The 18,215-nt window shown below is 46.1% G+C and overlaps 1 protein-coding gene across 1 annotated transcript in view; it reads right to left on the bottom strand.

Moving 5' to 3' along the window:
- Positions 1-18,215, bottom strand: part of MTRF1L (mitochondrial translation release factor 1 like) — a 459,754-nt gene that overhangs the window by 280,000 nt on the left and 161,539 nt on the right. Inside the window, exon 5 of the mRNA XM_069606774.1 lies at positions 83-200. Coding sequence (XP_069462875.1) covers positions 83-200 — 118 coding nt within the window. The remainder of the gene's footprint in view (positions 1-82; positions 201-18,215) is intronic.

Raw genomic sequence — 18,215 nt, 5'->3', positions numbered from 1 at the left:
AAGCAAATAACTTATTTTGTACATTATAGAGCCAATTCAAAATTAGCCAATTATGCTTCTATTTTGTATATATGGTAGATACCTGTTGGAATGTGAACAATCCGCACAGCGCTGTCTGTCGTATTGACGTGTTGGCCACCAGCTCCAGTGGCTCTCTTTGTCTCGATTCGCAAATCTTTTGGAAAGATTTTCAGATTAATCTGCGAGTAAGGGGTGATGAAAAAATATGCATAAAAATATAGTTTTAATTATAATTAAGAACATTTGATCTATGACCGGTTTTATAAACTTGGCTACAAGCTCCCGAGTTCCCTTTAAAGCAGTGATTATGAACAACTGGTTGAAAAGTGAACCATGAACGATTACAAAAAACAACCTATAGAAGGGACTATTGTATGCCTAGTCCTTAGTCCTTGCTTCTCCATAATTTTGGGATATCATCCATGAGAGGGTCCAAGGAGCAAAGTAAACTGCACAGCAGCACTTCGAAACAAAAATGAAGCAATGTATGTGCAGTGTGAGGGTGTCACATGTTGAAGGCAGGATCATGGGACTGAGGTGACCTTGGAGACAGTGGTCTCCACTCACTCCATGATGTAATTGTAATTACAATTGGTTATTTATAACGCGCATAATACCCAGAGGTTTCTAAGCGCGGATGCAGGGATCAAAAATGTGTTGCTCCGTGTCGTCTTGCTTCCAAGGCGAGCGCTAGCCCCCGAGCTATCCTCTGGAAATACATGGTAAATGGGGGATTCCCCAGGGCATGACCAGCCTTATGTCACTAGGCTACTCCAAGACATGTCTCTAGCCAGCCAAGCAAACACAGATATAGTGAACAGCACGGTAACAGGTTACAAAGTCAAGGGAAAGACGATTGATGGGCCTTGGCTCAAGGGGACAGAGGCGGGTGCAAACCTAAACCTACACCCTACTGGTAATTACCAGGAGCACATAGTACCTTACCTCTGACATTCTTAAATAAAAATGTAATTGGATTTTTATATTGCACTTCATGACAGAGACCTGCATCTAAGTGCAGATCAGGGCTTCAAAACTGTGCTGCTGCGCATTGTCTTGTTTCCAAGACAAGTGCATTGTGACTGACCTATCCAAGCGGTCCATGGGCCCAAGACCTGTCCATGAATAGGGAACATCCTTACGATTGTCAAGGGTGTGCCCAAAAGGAAAATATCAGAAAGTGTACAGGAAAAATATGCTAACATTCACAGGAGATGTAGTATGGCTCCCATTGAGAACATGGCAATACCACCTCCATCCCCTTCAGTGCACCACCAAGTGAAATTTTGCCATTTCAATAGAATTTGCCGATTCCCCTAATAAATTCCACTGTTGTCATCCAAAGAGATCATGTTCAATGCCCTGGAAGATTTGTCATGTGTCCCTTTCAAAAAGGACTTACTGTTTTATGGAGGGAAAAGGGATATACTCAACAAACTATCAAGATTTCTAGCAGAGCATGCAGCAGACTGCGGGATCAGAACTAAAGGTTTCAACAAAACCTATGCCAAATTTGTGGAATATTTGAACCAAGGACATCATACAGTGTCGGGTAACAGCATGCACCTGCGTGAACCCAGACTGCTGATGTTCATGGGGGACGGAATGCAAGAGAAAATAATTAGTTTGTTCACCAACCGCTGGCACGCAGAGACCCAGCAGCTTGCAGAGTGGCTGTGAGAGGAGCACAAACTAAAAGGAGTCCAAGATGGCAGAAACAGGTTAAGAGTTTGATTGCAGAGTCGCTCATCAGGCCACCAGACAAGTGTTTACAGCTGGTAACGTAGTATTTCTGAGGCAAAGCGCCAATCGGAGCACTCGCTAACTGCAGAAATGCAAGGGAGATAAATCTAATTATTAGGAGTTCTGCAGGTGAGACCAACAGGCCATAGAAGAGGGCGGGAAAGAGTAGTGTGGGAGTTAGAGTTGGAGAATAGTGCGTCGTGGTGAAGCTAGCAAGAGGAGCAGCAAAATGGAGCTGTGGAGGAGCAGAAAGGAGGAGAGAGCACCAACAGTGTGTGGAGTAGTGCAAGTGAAGGTGTGAAAGGAGCAGAAAGTAGCATGATAAAACACCAGAATATGTGCAAAGAGGAAAGAAGTTAGAAAGGGAAGAGAATATCGAAAATATCAGAAAGAATGAAAAGCACACTAGGTGAAGAAGTGGCAAGAAGGCAAAAGTTGTACAAGTTTCATTAGACCCAAGACAGAAGGGAAAGCAAAGAACACTAGCAAGGAAAAGGGACGAAGAATAAAGCTGGACAAAGTGATAACAATGGAGAGAGGAGGAGAATATGAGCGCAAAAAAGAGGGGTTGAGGAGGTGCAAGCTAGAGCATTCTGGATTATCGAAAAGTAAAGAGAGATGGAGAAGGCAGAGGGGAAGGAGGCGCTCAAAGCAAGAAATAGGGCCAGAGAGAGGAGGCAGTGAATGAAAGGCCACGGAAGAGGGGGCTGGTTGTTACCAAAGCTCTGGATTGATATTCAGACTGGGCAATACCCAACAAGGTCTTCAACTGCTGTGGTACTTCCAGAATACATGTTAGGTGGACAATGTAGCCACTCTGCAAATTGCCTCCAGAGGAACTGGATTCTTGAAAAGCAACTAAAGCTGCCTTTACTGTGAGAGTGATCTGCCCGGAATAGAGAAAAATACTCTAAGTTTAGAAAAACATGATTTTTAATTCCAACAGTCCGAAGTGCAATTTCTGATCTATAGGGCTCTATAAACCATGATAATTTGATAAGGGGCAAAAGAGACTCACCCATAAATGGAGGAATCTATTAGATGGATGGAAGGGTGTCAGTCTGAAACCAAATATTCTAAATCACAGTCTGAGGATGGAGTGGTAACACTATGCAAGGCCTTTCATGACTGTGGGAAAACAGGAATAAGCTTCGAACAAGTCTTAGTATCAAAACACCAATGCCTAGCTAGGTGTAACATCACAGGAGTTTCATGAAGTAGGTGTGAGGGGTCAGAAATGTGAGGCGGACCACCTTGTAAGGTTTTCTCAACAAATGCCATTTTATTATTTTAACAAGGTTGGATAAACGCATCACTATCCCAACCCCAACAAGGATTTCCCTACCTAAAAAGACTAGAGGAAACACTAATAAAGGATATCCGTCTCTCACACTTATTTGCTGTATGTATAAGGAAATGCATGGTAGTTCAAAACTAAAATTATTTTAACAGACTTTTATAGCGTGGGTAACATTCCAGCTTTCTGCTTCACAGTTCAAGAAAATAAAGTAAGGGAATCCTTATCTGCAACAAAGTTCAAACACAGTTCTTTGCAAGCTCTATTGTTCAACAGAAAGTTCCAATACTCTGATGGTTCAACAAAGAAAATAGAAGACTCTTCCTTAACAATATAGCCTCCTTAGATAAAGGACAATTTCACAGTTCCCCAAGAGTAACAATTTTCTTAGTCACAATGATTTTTCCACAACTGATAAGAAACACAACTACTTGGCAGATTTACACACTTTTTAGTTCTTTTCTTCAGAACACAGGCACATACGTTGTCTCCGTCATGACCACTTTGTAGCAATTTTTCGACTTCCACTTGGTTTACTCCCATGCCAGGCCTACTACCTCTAAAGGTTTGCCATCCAGTTATATTCCCATGCCCGAACAACGCTTCACAACAAGTGCTCTTACGGTTAAGGTCATGTACCCCATGTTCTAATAAGTATTGGCAACTAGTTTCACAATTTAGGAACCTTGCATTGGGCCCCTTCTGCCGTTGGCAATGTATGTTGTTTTGGGTTTGCCTCGATTTTAGCAGCTTTTGGTTTGGGCAATACTTGTGGGTATTCATTCTCAACAATTCTGCCCCTCGGGTTGCTGCATTCTCTAGGGACTCACATGTTCAGAGTTACAGTTATTTGCTTTTGTTATACAAGACTCACTTCCGCTAAACAGTTCAGGATTTAGTTTTAGTGAGGAGTCCGTAGGATTCAACACATAGGCAAGAGTTCCAGAGCCAAGGAGGACATAATGCTGTGAAATGTCTGAAGCTGCAGCAATGATGCGGGCGTGGCTTGGCGGCCATGCGTGAGGCAGCAGAATCTGTGAGCTCCAGAAATATCCTACATGAAATACCCATAAAACTGGTCCGATTTGCGCAGTAATTCCAGGACAAGGTGCCCGCGCACGGCGGGAGCAGCTGCACCGAAACCCGCTGTGTGAGGAAAAGTAAGGGGAAAAGTTGATTGGCGCTGCGCAGGCAACGTCTGCCGTAGGAGACAGGAGCGAACCGCTCAGCAGGCAACCTCCTGGGACATCATGGAGAAGAACAGGTGAGCATCCCCTATAAGAGCAAGTGAAACACAGTCGAGAAACGAGGCTTAGAGGTGGGAGAGAGCGCCCAAGACAACGGAGCAGCTACCTCCCTTGCTCCCTCGGTAATATGTCAAAAGACTGCCTGATCTGGGAAGCGGGCGGCTGCGAGAGGCCTGAAGAATAAGCAAAAGCAGCATTCTCACCCACGCCGCTGGCCAAGAGCACGAGCATCATGCCTGAGCCCCGGCGGAGGTCCACAACAAATAGGGCAGGTAGGAGCTGCACTTCTCCCCATCAGTGGAAAGTGGGACCAGAGCTATACGGCACACAGAGGGGAAAGGGTGGCCAAAACAGGACAAACAGGAGTAGCTAGGGCATGCTGCAAACACAGGTCACTCCCATCCAGCCCCCCTGAAGGAGCGGAGAGAACAACAAACCCGACAAGGCCCCGAGCTGGGGAGAGGAAGCATAAATGCTAAACTGCCCATAACACGACCCCAGTCTCGCCCTTAGTAACAGCGGCACAAGATACCTTGCCGTGCCCAGACAGACCCAACTGCGCCCTGGGGTAGAAGGTGAAGCATCCATCCCAGCACTGAGGGTAGGGCAAGAGCGGACCAGCACATCATACAGATAAAACGGAAGACAAAACGAGGTGGGGGTGCATGGAGAACACCAGACCCCCCTATCCCCCCCAGCACCCCTGGAGGAACCAAAGATTCCAAGTAAGGCATCTAGGGCACAGCAACTCAGCCAGGATAACTAGGTTGGGTGGCTGTAGTCCTGGGCCCGAACTCACAAAGCCGGGCTGCGATACCTGACCAATCGACTGAGTGGTGAACAGTGTGCATGGACCTCAAGACTAGCTCTGCACCTGCGTAGCTCCCAGAAAATCTGGGACTAACCTGACCAACTGCGGTGACAACTACTAGGGCAGAAGCAAGAATAAGGAGATCAGCAACATGCCAGACAAGCAACGTGGGAGGAAGGGCAAGCAGACCAGCATGGAATCCTACGCCCGAAAGAACGAAAATGACCCGCACACTTCAGCAGACAGGGCCGCAAAGGGATCGGACCAGCATGCAGGGCAGCAGGAAGAAGGTCCTATCCTAGAGGTGATAGCAGCACTGAAGACAGCACTTGAGCATAAAATTGACGCAGTAATCGTGGATGTGGGCCTGCCACACCAGGATGTTAGGGCCCTGGCAGACCGAATGGGCACAGCAGAACAGCAAGTGCAGGTTAACACTAACAGTAGAGCAAGCGTCCAATCCCAAATCACAGACATGCTCGGCAGAATACAAACCTTGGAGCATAGAGTCGAGGACACAGAAGGAAGGGGCAGAAGAAACATCTGCATTGTTGTTTTACCTGGGGGAGAGGAGGACAGAGACCCCACGAACTATATAGAAAATCTACTGCTGCAAGAGGAGGGCGCGGGTACACTGTCGCAGGGCTTTGCAGTGGAAAGGGCCCACAGATTTCTGGCCAAAAAGCTCCCTCCGGGTGCCCCGCCGAGTCCAATGATAGTCAAAATGATGAACTTCAAGGACCGAGAAAAGATCCTTGGCTTCTCAAGAGAAGGTGGTGCTATTACCAGGAACTCCTCAAAGCTGGCAATATACCCAGACTACACTGTACAAGTACAAAGGCAAGGAGCACAGTTCGGACCAACGAAGGAGCGCCTTAGGAAAGCAAACTTACAATACATTCTGCTATACCCTGCCAAACTAAAAGTGCTACACAACGGTCGATCCCACTTCTTTGAGAGCACAGAAGAGGCCCAATCCTGGATGGATCACCAGGGCATACCCCCAACCAGAAGCCGGAAACAACAACAACAACAATGGCAACACACCCCCGTAACCACGAGGAAACAGGTTTGCAGAGACCTGGAGGAAATGTGAATGGCTGTTAAGATATAGCATCAAGACCAGAATGATCAAGAAGCGGGAGATGGAGCAACCCCGAGGGTGCCACGGCAGTTGCTACAGCGAGCAACCCTCAGAACGCTGAGAATGTTTACGATTCCAGTTAGAAGGTATTGCGCTGTGGCGGGTCATTCTCAGGAAACTGGGACTGTGCAAGAGAAGCAGCGCAGCCTGAGCAGGGGGAGGGTGTCTGGGCGTTTATTTACAGTTCAAGTTTGTTGGTTTAAAGTTGAAAAGAAGGCGGGAGAACACACCACTCTTAATGAGCAATCCGAAGGCGCACAGAGCAAACTAACACACACTGTGGAAAGCGAAACCACATGAGACGACCGAAGAGCAACGGAAATCCAATCGACCCCCCCCCTACTGCACAGCCAGAGAGGGTGTGGAAGCGAAGCCTGGCGCAACGAGCATAAAGGCGTCGATCCAAGTAGAAGCAAGCACAATAGTGGTCATGTGGAACAGATAGGCCCATGGGAGGAAACAGGCCACACAAAGGGCTTCATGAGAAGTCCTGAAGAGATTAGTATAGCAACATGGAACGTACAGGGATTGAAGAACTACATTTGTATTTATTGTTTTATATAGCGCCTTAATCCAAGGCACTTTACAGTTAACAAGAATACATAAACATGGAACAGTAGAAGCAATAACAGTAAAAATGAATCAAACCAGAAAATTGGCATGTAGAACAATTTGCATGAGAAAAGGGGAAAGGAGAGGAAGGGGGTGTGTGGAAGGAGGGAAGAGAGAGAAAGTAGTGAGTAGAGTGAGTAGTAGGAGAAAGGAGAATTTAGAAGAGAAGGGGAAACAAAGAACAAAGGTAAGGGTACTAGAGGGAGGGAGAGAAAGGTTAGAGGGGGAAGGAAGTCAGGGAGGGGATTGAAGGAGTGATTTCAAAGAGGAGCGGAAGGAGGAATAGGTGAGGGAGGAGCGGATAGTAAAAGGTAAGGAGTTCCAGTGTAAGGGGGAAAGGAGCTGAAAAGCATGGAAACGAGGAGGCGGCACAAGGGGGTGGGGGGAACGAGAGTAAGAAAAGATCAGCAGAACGAAGAGAGCAAGAGGGGCTGCAGAATGAGAGAAGAGAGAGGAGAGGAGAGGTAAGGAGGAGCAAGGTCGTGAAGAGATTTAAAGACAAGACAAAGGAAGTGAAATTTAAGCTGGGAGTGGAAAGGAAGCCAACCTAAGTGAGAAAGGGAATTGGAAATAGAGTAGTGAGGGGAGAGAAGACAGAGGGTACGGATGGCGGAGTGGTAGAGGGATTTGAGGGGGATGGGAGGCGGGGAGACCTAAGAAGAGAGAAGAGCAATAGAAGAGGCGAGAACAAATGAGGGAGGATATTAAGAGTTTAGTAGCATGAAATGTGAGAGTGGAACAGATTTTACGGATGTTAAAAGGATGGTAGCGACATGCGCGAGAGGTGAGGGAGATATGAGTAAAGGAGAGGGAAGAGTCAAAGTGAATGCCAAGATTACGAGCATGGTTGGAAATAGGAAGATTAGAAGGGGGATATAGAATAGAAGGAAGTGGAGAGGGAGGTGGAAGTGTGTTAGAAGGAAAGAATAAGATTTCAGTCTTGTCAGTGTTGAGAGATAGTGAGATGACATCCAGTCATCTCACTATCTCTATATACTATATAAATATATACATAAAAAGGCTATATACATAAAAAGGCTAAGAGCGTACACATGGCCAAACAGATCGAAAGTGAAGGTGGCAATGCTACAAGAAACACACCTGATAAAGGAAAAAAAGTCCAATATAGCAAGAAAGTAGAGGGGGGAGACTATATGGATCAACTTACTCTACCTACGTCAGAGGAGTACTGATGTGGATAGCCCCCAATAACCCCTTTCAGCTCATAAAAGGGGAACACGATAAGGAAGGAAGGCTTGTAATAGTGCACAGCCTACTTAAAAATAGGGAAGTATGCTTGGTGAACACATACGCACCAAACCATGATGCTACTTGGTTCTTTAGGACACTTGCTCCCTAGCTCTCCCCATATAGAGGGGCGGCATACATCTGGGGAAGGGACTTCAACTGTACACTAAATCCGCTGTTAGACAGGTCAAAACACCAAACTTAAAAAACCAGCGCTGTTGGCGAAAGCCTTGCTAAGTGATTCCATCGACGACCATACCATTGACTAAAAAAGCATCTTAAAAAAACCATCAAATGCATTTTTTAAAAAAAATGTTTTAATGGAGGTTCCCCACCAATCCCCCTTTTTTAAAACATTAAAACACATTTTTACTAAACTAAACCCTTTACCATTTAAAAAAATGCAGGGTTTTTTTCGATGCATTTTTTTCAATGGTATGGTCTGTCGATGCTTTGCATTCGATGCAATGACCGGATACCCCTTGTTGCTGACACTCCTAAGCCAGCTAAGTCTGGTAGACATCTGGAGAGAGATGGTTACTCCCACTACAGCGCCCCACACGGCACGCACACACAGATAGACTACATCTTTACTGCGACGGAAACCATGGACGAGTTCACAGATAGAGTTGAAGGAAAGGACCCTTTCGGACCATGCCCAGTTAGTGACAACATGGAGATACACAAACAAGGGAGCCCCTACACCAACATGGCGACAGAGCGGAAGCACTACTGGACAGTGAATTCCAAGAACACATGCAGAAGATTATACAAGAATACTTCCAACACAACACTGGCAGTTCAGAGAATTCTGGAACACTGTGGGATGCCTTTAAAGTAGTGGTCAGGGGAGCGGTGATGGGGAAAACGAGAGGTCTCCAGAGGAGCATGCTAAGGGAACTGTCTGGTATAGAAATGGATATAGCGGAGGCAGAGAGGCAAGCCAGACTAACTGGGGTGGAACAGGCCGAATTGATATCACTAAGACTACAGTGTACTGCCGTCTGGGAGAAGCAGAGGAAACTAGACTATGGGAAATACATACAAAAACTACACGCTAAGGGAGATAAGCCAGGAAGACTCCTTGCCTGGTTGACAAGGCAAGTGGTATGTAGGGACACAATTAACGCAATCAAGAATAAGACAGGGGAAACCACAGAACCCAAGAGGACATAAATTGGGTGTTCTCACGCTGTTATGAGGAATTGTACTCTGCGAACCAAGGTGTGGGCACCTGGGAAATACAGGAGGCCCTAACCCAAATAGACTTACCAAAACTAACAGAAGAACAGGTAGTGGTACTGGAAGCCCCACTAACAATAGACGAATTAGACGTAGTAATTGAAAGCCTCCCAACAGCTAAGACCCTGGGGCCAGATGGACTCCCAGGGGAGTTATATAAGAAATACAAAGGAATAATAGTGCCCAAACTGCTTGAGACCTACGACGAGGCGCATACACAGGGTTAACTCCCAGATAGCATGCTAGAGTCCCTAATAATACAAATCCTAAAACCGGGAGAATCGCCCCTAGACTGAGGATCATACAGACTGATCTCTATGATCAAACAGCATAGCAAGATACTCACAGCAGCCCTAACTAACAGACTAAAACAGGTAATTCATACCCTAGTGTGCCCGGACCAGACGAGATACGTCACGGGGTGCAACACTACGTGGAATCTAAGATTACATCACGTCATAGAGCAGACAAATCTGACAGGAAGAGAGTGCAGTTGCCTCCTTAGACGCAGTCAAAGCCTTTGACTCAGTGAACTGGGATTGGCTCCTGCATGTACTCTAACATTTTTGGATGGGGCGGGCTTCATGCAGTGGATCAGGCTGATTTACACGGAACCCAGAGCTAGGGGCAAAACAGGCAGACATATCTCGACAGCATCGGGAATACACAGGGGCAAGAAACAGGGCTGCCCGCTGTCACCAATGCTTTACATACTGGGCCTGGAACCACTGGCAATCCTCCTCAGAAAGCAATATGGCAATGCGGGAATAAGCATAGATAATACCACCCACCTAATACTGTTATATGCTGACGACATGTTCCTGTATGTAAAAAACCTGAAAGACAATCTGCCACACTTACTAGACGTCGTGACGGAATTCGCTAAACTCTCAGACATATCCATCAACAAGGATAAATCCTCCCTGTACCGCTTTGCGGAACTTAAGCGAAGAGATACAGACCACCTGCCTAACAAGTGATTTAAATGGGTGATGACCTTCTGATACCTAGCAATAGACGTACATCATGACCCAGCAGCATTACACCAAGCTAACACACTAGTAGCACTCGAGAACATCACTAAGTCCATGGCGTTTTGGAAGACGCTGCCTCTGGGGATGCCGGGCAGGGCAGCCCTGATGAAAATGGTAGTACTTCCCTGCCTCCAGTACAAGTTCACCAACATACCCTACAACATATCCGGAACATTCTTTAGGCAACTGAACCTGAAAGTAAGGGAATTTCTGTGGGGAGGGGGCAGGAACAGATAGCACTAAGCACACTGCAGAGAGACGACTCAGGTGGGATCAAATTTTGAGCTATACTATTTGACAGGGCAGCTGCAGTTTGTGGCGCACTGGCTGGGAGACAAGACCTCCATAGATACACTACTCCTACACCTATGACACTGTTATCTGAATGAGATCATATGGATGAAGAAGCTCCTACACCAGTCGCTCCCCGCACTCATTACACTGGGCCTCACCCTATGGCGAAGAGCATGGAAAATCCTGAAATGCCCAGACCCGTGTTCAGCACATGTCCCTCTAGTAGGATTAGCAAACACCCAACCAGAAGCGCTTAAGGCATTTCAAAGATACTAGGAGGCCAAAGGAATAGCCCAAGTAGGAGACCTATGGAAAGCGTGGCAGTGGGTGGAGTTCCAAACCCTAATGTCACAGAACAATATACACAAAGACCAATTCATGTTACACAAAAGCATGGTGAAAAAAATGAATGAAAGGTGGCCAAGCCTACGCACCGGAGAAGGGATGGACGAGGCGCTAGACGCATTGTATGATGTGGCGGAAGGAGGACACACAGTACGACTGCTCCTGAGTAACCAAAATATCACAGAATTGCCTGCACGCAGGAAATGGGAACGTCTGAGAACTTTTACAGATTAAGAATGGGCAAAAAAGGTACATAAAAAAAGGTTTCCAGAAATGCGAGATTCCAACAAATACAACTATATGTCACGCAGAGAGCATACCTCACCCCGAGCAGAATATACAAGATGGGATGCACATGTTCTGGGCCTGCCCAGCAATAGCGAAATTTTGGGACCAAATGAAGACAAAAGTTACTGCAGGGGGAGTTCAAATGCACGCTTGGATGCCAGAATCCTATTTGCTGGTACTATTCCCGAGAAGCGGCAAGCAGGGAGTGCACCTGGCTAAAATGAAGAACTTAATGAGTGTCTTGGCGAAAGGCTGAATAGCAATAGCCTGGAAATCCAAAACAGGCCCGGCAATTGAGGCATGGTGGGCAGACTTGAAACTATGGTCACTGGCTGAGTCGACAGTATGGACTATGGCACTATCAAGGGGGGCACATGAAAGCAGTGAAAGAATAATAAGACACCAAAAAGAGACAATGGGAAAACGAGACACGAAAAAGACTTAAATGAGCGCCAAAAAACAGGCTGTACGACGCTCCCGCCACTGTGTGTTGTATTGTATGTATTGTATGTAAAGTTGTTTGTTGAAGTGTTGTGCATAAAAACCAAATAAAAAGTAAATAAAAACAACAAAAAGGTGCAGCAATGACTTCTGGCTGGCAAGTAAGCAATTGCTGTAGAGTAGTTCATTAAGGACGAGAATCAATTTTTTAATTGAAAATCCTTCCTCCGACATGTGCCCCAAAGGTAATCATTCTATTAAGGAATCTGCTGGGAAGGAACCAAGGTGTAGTATCTTTGATTAAAAGCCCCAGGGACCCCAAACCCAGAAGGCTCTGGAGGGTTGAAGAAGGCCTTTGATGGCGGCTATAAGTCCTCATTATCCAGTTATCTAGATATGAATACATGTGCCTGTACTCTAGGTCAGGAGAAGAGAGGTGACAACCACTGACCTAAATATGGATAACTCTCTTGGAGCAGTGTTCATAGTCAAAAGGGGAGACTTGGTTCTGGTATTGAATGTGCTCAGCCACAAGCAGAAAGGAAAGAATCAGTTGGAGGGCCAAATAGTCACATGGACACAGGCATCCTAAAGGTCCATCATGCCGGGCCAATGGCACGTTGGGAGGCAAGGATGAAACTGTGCTGGAGTAACAATTTTTAACTCCTCTGAGTGGTGGTGAATGTTGAAGTCGGATAAACCCAGACTTCAAATGTATGCATATGTAGAGTTTTTTCTATTGCAAAAACTGAGAAGAGCTGGGATCGGACAGGCACAACTGTCTGGATAAGGAGACACTATCTCTCGAGGAGCTAAATTAAGAAATGGTTGAATGGATGAAGAGAGCAAGGGGAAATGTATGCAGAGATCCTATGTGTTGATTTAGGGGGGAGCTGGAAAGGGAATAACACGCTGGGTGACTCTGTGCTTGGGACATTGGCACAAGTGATCAGCAGCCTGCAGAGATTCCAGAATGGCGATATGGTGACTGGAGTTTCCTCTCGGCTGATTGAGGAGCCAGAAGAGATGGATGGCACTAATCCGGCGACAAAGTAAGACATTGCGAGACTACTGCAAAAGATAAAGGTGCTTAGGAGTGATATTCAAGCCTCCATATCAGACCTGAAGGGAAGAGTTGTCTCCCTGGAAACTAAGTTGGAAAGTGTGGAGAATAACCAGCTTACCAGAATAACCAGTTTACCGGAGACCTCACAATATGATGCACGGCTCCTGGATCTTGAAACTAGGGAGGAAGAAGTACGGCTGCAAGCGGATGACCACGAGATGTAATAACAAAAGGATTTTTGGCCCGAGTGAAAGGAAGGGGGACACTCCGAAAAAGATGGAGACGTTGAAGAAAGACATTTTGAATGCCATGTACAGTGGCGACGGTGGAAGTGAGGTTATTAATAGAGGCCCACGGCCCACAGCCGGTTGGTGTTCGATTCCACCATTATCAAGAAAAATAATTTTTGGGAAAAGGTAAAATGTCTGAAACAGCTCCGAATTGGGTAAGATATGATATGGATTTACCAGGATCGGTCGCCTCTCATGCATTCAAAGAGACTATCGCCAGCTTACCCAACAGGTTGTCGGAGAGATATCCGATATAGTGGGGCCTTCCCTTTTGCACTGGTCTATGACTATTCCGTAGTGGACTATAGGATTAACACTGGAGTGGAAGCGACCCAAGCACTGCACCATCTTGCTACTGCAGATGCAACAGGTTTATCTGGGCGGAAGCATATGGAAACGAGAAGAGGAAGACCCGTGGCCCTAAGCTGTATGAAAGTGTACCAGAGCGGGAAGGATGTTTTTGAAGTTGGGTACTCCATCCTCAGCAAGTCAACAAGGCCATTGGTGGAGGAGTTGTGTGGTATGGACTTCCAAGAAGTGGGGGCTCAAAAGGAGGGGAAGGCTGGTTGGAGATGGAAGAGGGTGGTTGCGGATGAGATAATCCAACGGGGTGGGGAGTTAAGTGACCTGGCGGCCCACATGGAGGTGGGTGTTTGAGTTGGAGGGCGAAATTTGCGGGTTTCAGATGTGGATGGAGTTTGGGGGGTGGTTGGTGTGGGATACTGTTGCGAATTTTATGGGCCTTTGGTCGTCTAAGTGGGAAGCAGCAGCAGTCTGCGGAAGGGAGTGCTATGAGTGTGGGATGCTTTCCTCACTCTGATGTGTGTTGAGTGGTCCGGCAGGAGGGTAACCGAGGGTGGGGACTCTCAGTGTTAAGGGACTTAACTCCCCAATGAAGCATTCGTTGGTCACCAAGAAATTCCGCTGAGCAAAGTTGGATGTCCTGTTTTAACAGTAAACAAAATGGAAAGATGGGGGTGGGGAGGTGTAAGATTTTAAGTGGGCAGGTAGGCCAGTGTTTATGGTCCTTTGGGGAATGCCGAGAAGGGTACAGATGTTTGCTATGATATATGCTCCAAACCAAGACCAGGCACCCTTTTGTAGGCAGGAATTTGATCTTATGATGGGGTTGGAGTCTAATCTTACAGTTATAGGAGGTGATTTGAACTTGTAGGTGGATCCAGGGATGGATAGACTTTCCCTTAGAGGCTTGGACACACACAGTGTTGTGCAGGGGGTGGACAGACTGATATATTTTGGAATCTCGAGGCCAGATAAATATGTGGCGCCATATGAACCAAGATAGAAGGGGTTTCACCTTCTCGCCAACACATTCTTGAATACATTATTTGCTACTGGATAGAAGGTTGGATCAGGATCTGTGAGATGCAGCTGCCGGGGTGGACGGACAATGATCTAGTCCTTATGGACTTACTGGTTGACGGGCTCCATAACCGGGATTCGAGATGGAAATATAATGAGACTCTTTGGAGGGGTCTGGTCTTTGGTGACAATGTGGGGTGAGAAATGTGTGAATTTTGTGAGTTTAGCACTGGGGAAGTCGTGACAGGGGTGGTCTAGGATGCTGGGAAGGCGACATGGAGGGGGCGACTGATAAGCGAGGGGGTCCATAGAAAGAGAGAGCAATAGAATAGTGGAGAGCAGATAGATAATTCCCCAATTGAAAGCTAGAGTGTTGAGGAGTGAGGCAGAGACAGGGGACCTTACAGATTTACTGCGAGGAAAGAGATCTGAGCTAAAGGTGTTTGGAATAGGGGAAACAGTTAAGAAACTAAGGTTTCTGAAACAAATGTATTAGGGGTGATAAAGCAGGGGTGCTTTTGGCAGCCCGACTGAGCGCACAGAGATTGTAAAGTTGGGTGAAAGATTACGACCGTAGAGGGCTCTGTGTTAACAAGCTCAGGGGACATACCGAGAGCTTTGCAGATTGTTATTCTGCATTGTATAAGAAAGGGGAGACTGGTGGAATTGAGGTAATTTTACATTTGGATGAAGTGTCTCTCCCATGCCTAAACTCCGAGGAGATGGAGTTGCTGGAGATCCCAGTGGCTCTTGAGAAAGTTGGCACCACCATAAGAAGAATGCCAGCGGGGAAAGCCCCAGGAGAAGATACATTCTCAGTGTGGATTTTCAAGAGGTTTTCCCTTTTAAATAGCGAGGAAAACATATGCATGAGAATACTGCCCACTCACTTCGAGAGAGACATGCCCAAATTAGTTCACACCAATCAGGTGGGATTCATTCTAGTGAAAGAGGGGGCTGATACTCTGAGGAAGACCTTGCATCTAATCGAATAAGCAAGGGGGGAAAGGTGACAGCCTTATGTTGCTTTCTCTCGATGGGGAGAAGGCTTTTGATCATGGGGTGGGGGGTGACTTCCTGTATGTGGTTCTCCAGAGACCCAGCTTCGCGGGCGGAGTTTTGAAGGGGATTTGGGCAGTATATGCGAACCACAAAGTGTGGGTAACAGTAAATGGGAAGAGATCAAGACACTTCTCCCTGCAGAGGGGTATGAGGCAGGGATGCCCCCTGTCCCCCCTCCTTTTCGCTTTAATTATGGAACCATTGGGGGCGAGGATTAGGAATAAGCTTGAGGGAATCCAAGTGGGAGGAGTTGAGTACAAGCTCGGTATGTATGCTGATGATATTGTATGACATATCTGTAACCCATTGACACCGGCTGTTCTATTGTTAATCCAGGAGTGCAGGGCTCTTTTGGGATTTTTGATGAATGTCCAGAAGTCGATGCTCCTTCCGCTTGATAGATAATTGACGGATAAGGTGCAGATTTGCATTTGCTTTCAATAGAGTTTAAGGGGGGGGGGGCAAGTGTTAAAATATTTAGGGTTAGTAATGACCCGCTCATTGTCAGACTAGTACGAGGCAAATTATCCCCGATTGTTTGCTCAACTGTTTCAAGATGTCGAAGTATTGGCCAACCTACGATCTCATGGATGGGTAGGTAGCAGGTAGATAATGCTCCTGCCTAAAATACTACACACGTTTCAGATGCTACCCATTAGGTTCCCGGATTTGTTGTTAAGGGAGGCAAAGAGCAGACTGACTCTTTTCCTTTGGTGGGAAGGGGCTGGGAAAGGCAAAGGATTGGTCTGGTCACAACACCCTTATATTACCTTACGGACCTGGAAGGTATTAGCAAGCAGCACAGATGAGGGCATTCGTACCCCACTTACGGAAAGATACTGCGAAACAATGGGTGCAACTCGAAAAACTATTGGCTGTTAGAATGGATTTCTAAACTCTGACCTGGTACACAGATGTTTAGGAAGCCACCCTTGTTAGATGAAAAGGGGACACATCTGGGAAGATAGCCAGACCAATTCACGGTAGCTTGGAGAGCAGAAGGAGTGATGGTGAATGAGCGCACAGAGTGAAACACCAAGAATTAAAATTAGACAATAGCATACAAAAATATACTACTGGAGGCCCAATAACACCACAATGACTAATGAAATGCTCTAGTAAAATATGACACACTATGTAATTATATATAATACATTACTCACCGTATTCGTATTTGATGCTTTTATCTGCTCAGATCCACATGCTATGCATAAGCCGACATCTAGTGGTGCCGCAGAGTATTACATTTTTTGTTTTCTAAACTCGAAAAGGGATGTCGTCGACAGGGTGTGCCAGTAATAATATCTCTAGTGTGATGTCCACTGTACCCATGGTCCTTCACGCATAGAGGTCTCTCAGATTGTTTTGTTTCTGACATGAGGTAGTATGAAGTGTAGCATGAGTACAGATGTAATAAAGCAGATAAGAGTAGATAAGCCAGAAAACATCTATGCACATTCTACTCCACAGGGGAGGAAGGGTGGGCGCATGTGAATCTAAGCAGATACAAGCATCAGAAATACAATTACGGTGAGTAATGTATCCCTTCTGAGGATTGCGGATCTGCTTAGATCACATGCTATGCACAGATTAGCGAGCAGTGTCTGGAGAAGGTGGTGGGTTGTGAGAAGTTACCACAGCAAATATATGTTCCACCTGCGAATCTGCTTTAGAATGTGTGTCAATGCAGTAGTGCCGAGTAAAAGTATGTATAGAGCTCCACGTAGCTGCTTTGCAAATGGCGTCCAGCGGGACATTTGCAATAAGGGCGAAGGTAGCTCCTGTACCCCTGTTAGAGTGCTCTTGGTGTGAAAGGCAGAGTTTTGTTTGATCGAGTGTAGCAGAGCTGTATGCATTTCATTATCCATTTGGAGATGGCGTTTCTTTTAAACGTGATCATCTTCCCTGGCAGGTGCTACCGAGACAAACAGTTGGTCCGTTTTTCGTAGCGCTTTTGTTTTATTTACATATTAAAGAACTGCCCTCCTTACATCTAGTGTATGGAGGTTTTTCTCAGTGAAGCTTGAAGGGTTTTGAAAGAAAGCGGGTAGTTTGATGGACTGGTTGACATGGAACTTGGATATGAACTTAGGTGAAAACCTAGGGTGTGTTCTTAGTAACAACTTGTCTTTGAGGATAACAAAGAAAGGGTCTTGCACGGATGGAGCCTGTAGTTCACCAACTATTCTTATCGAGGTCATGGCCACCAAAAAAGTTTTATATGTTTGGTGTGTAAGGCTGGACTTGTGCATAGGCTCAAAGGGGGGCCTAGGAGCTTTACGAGTACTACATTTAGATCCCACCCTAGAGGAGGGTTTGAAATGGGGGGGGTAAAGCCTTTTTACTCCGTCCATGAATAACTTAATGACAGGGACTTTCCACCAGGACACCTTGCTTTGAGAAGTGGTGTACGCAGAGCCTCTAGGTGAACCTTGATGGAGTTAAATACTAGACTGGAGTCCAGTAAGTGGAGCATGTAATGAAGAATGTGTGATGGCGTATATTTGATCGGGTTTACCTTTTTTGACCGGCACAATATTACAAATCTTTTCAAATTTGTTAAAATTTGAATGGCTGGTGTTTGGTTCACGTGCCTCCTTGAGGTAGTTTTAAATGGCCAAACTATGACTTCAGGAGCTAAGCTGCCAAGTTCATGCATGGTGGGTGTAACTTTGTCCCCCTCGTGTTGGGTGAGCATATTGGAGGG

This window comes from Ambystoma mexicanum, chromosome 4p (genome assembly GCF_040938575.1).
Source record: "Ambystoma mexicanum isolate Mex_15411 chromosome 4p, UKY_AmexF1_1, whole genome shotgun sequence".
Lineage (NCBI taxonomy): Eukaryota > Metazoa > Chordata > Amphibia > Caudata > Ambystomatidae > Ambystoma > Ambystoma mexicanum.
This window is presented reverse-complemented; position numbering and strand designations above follow the sequence as displayed.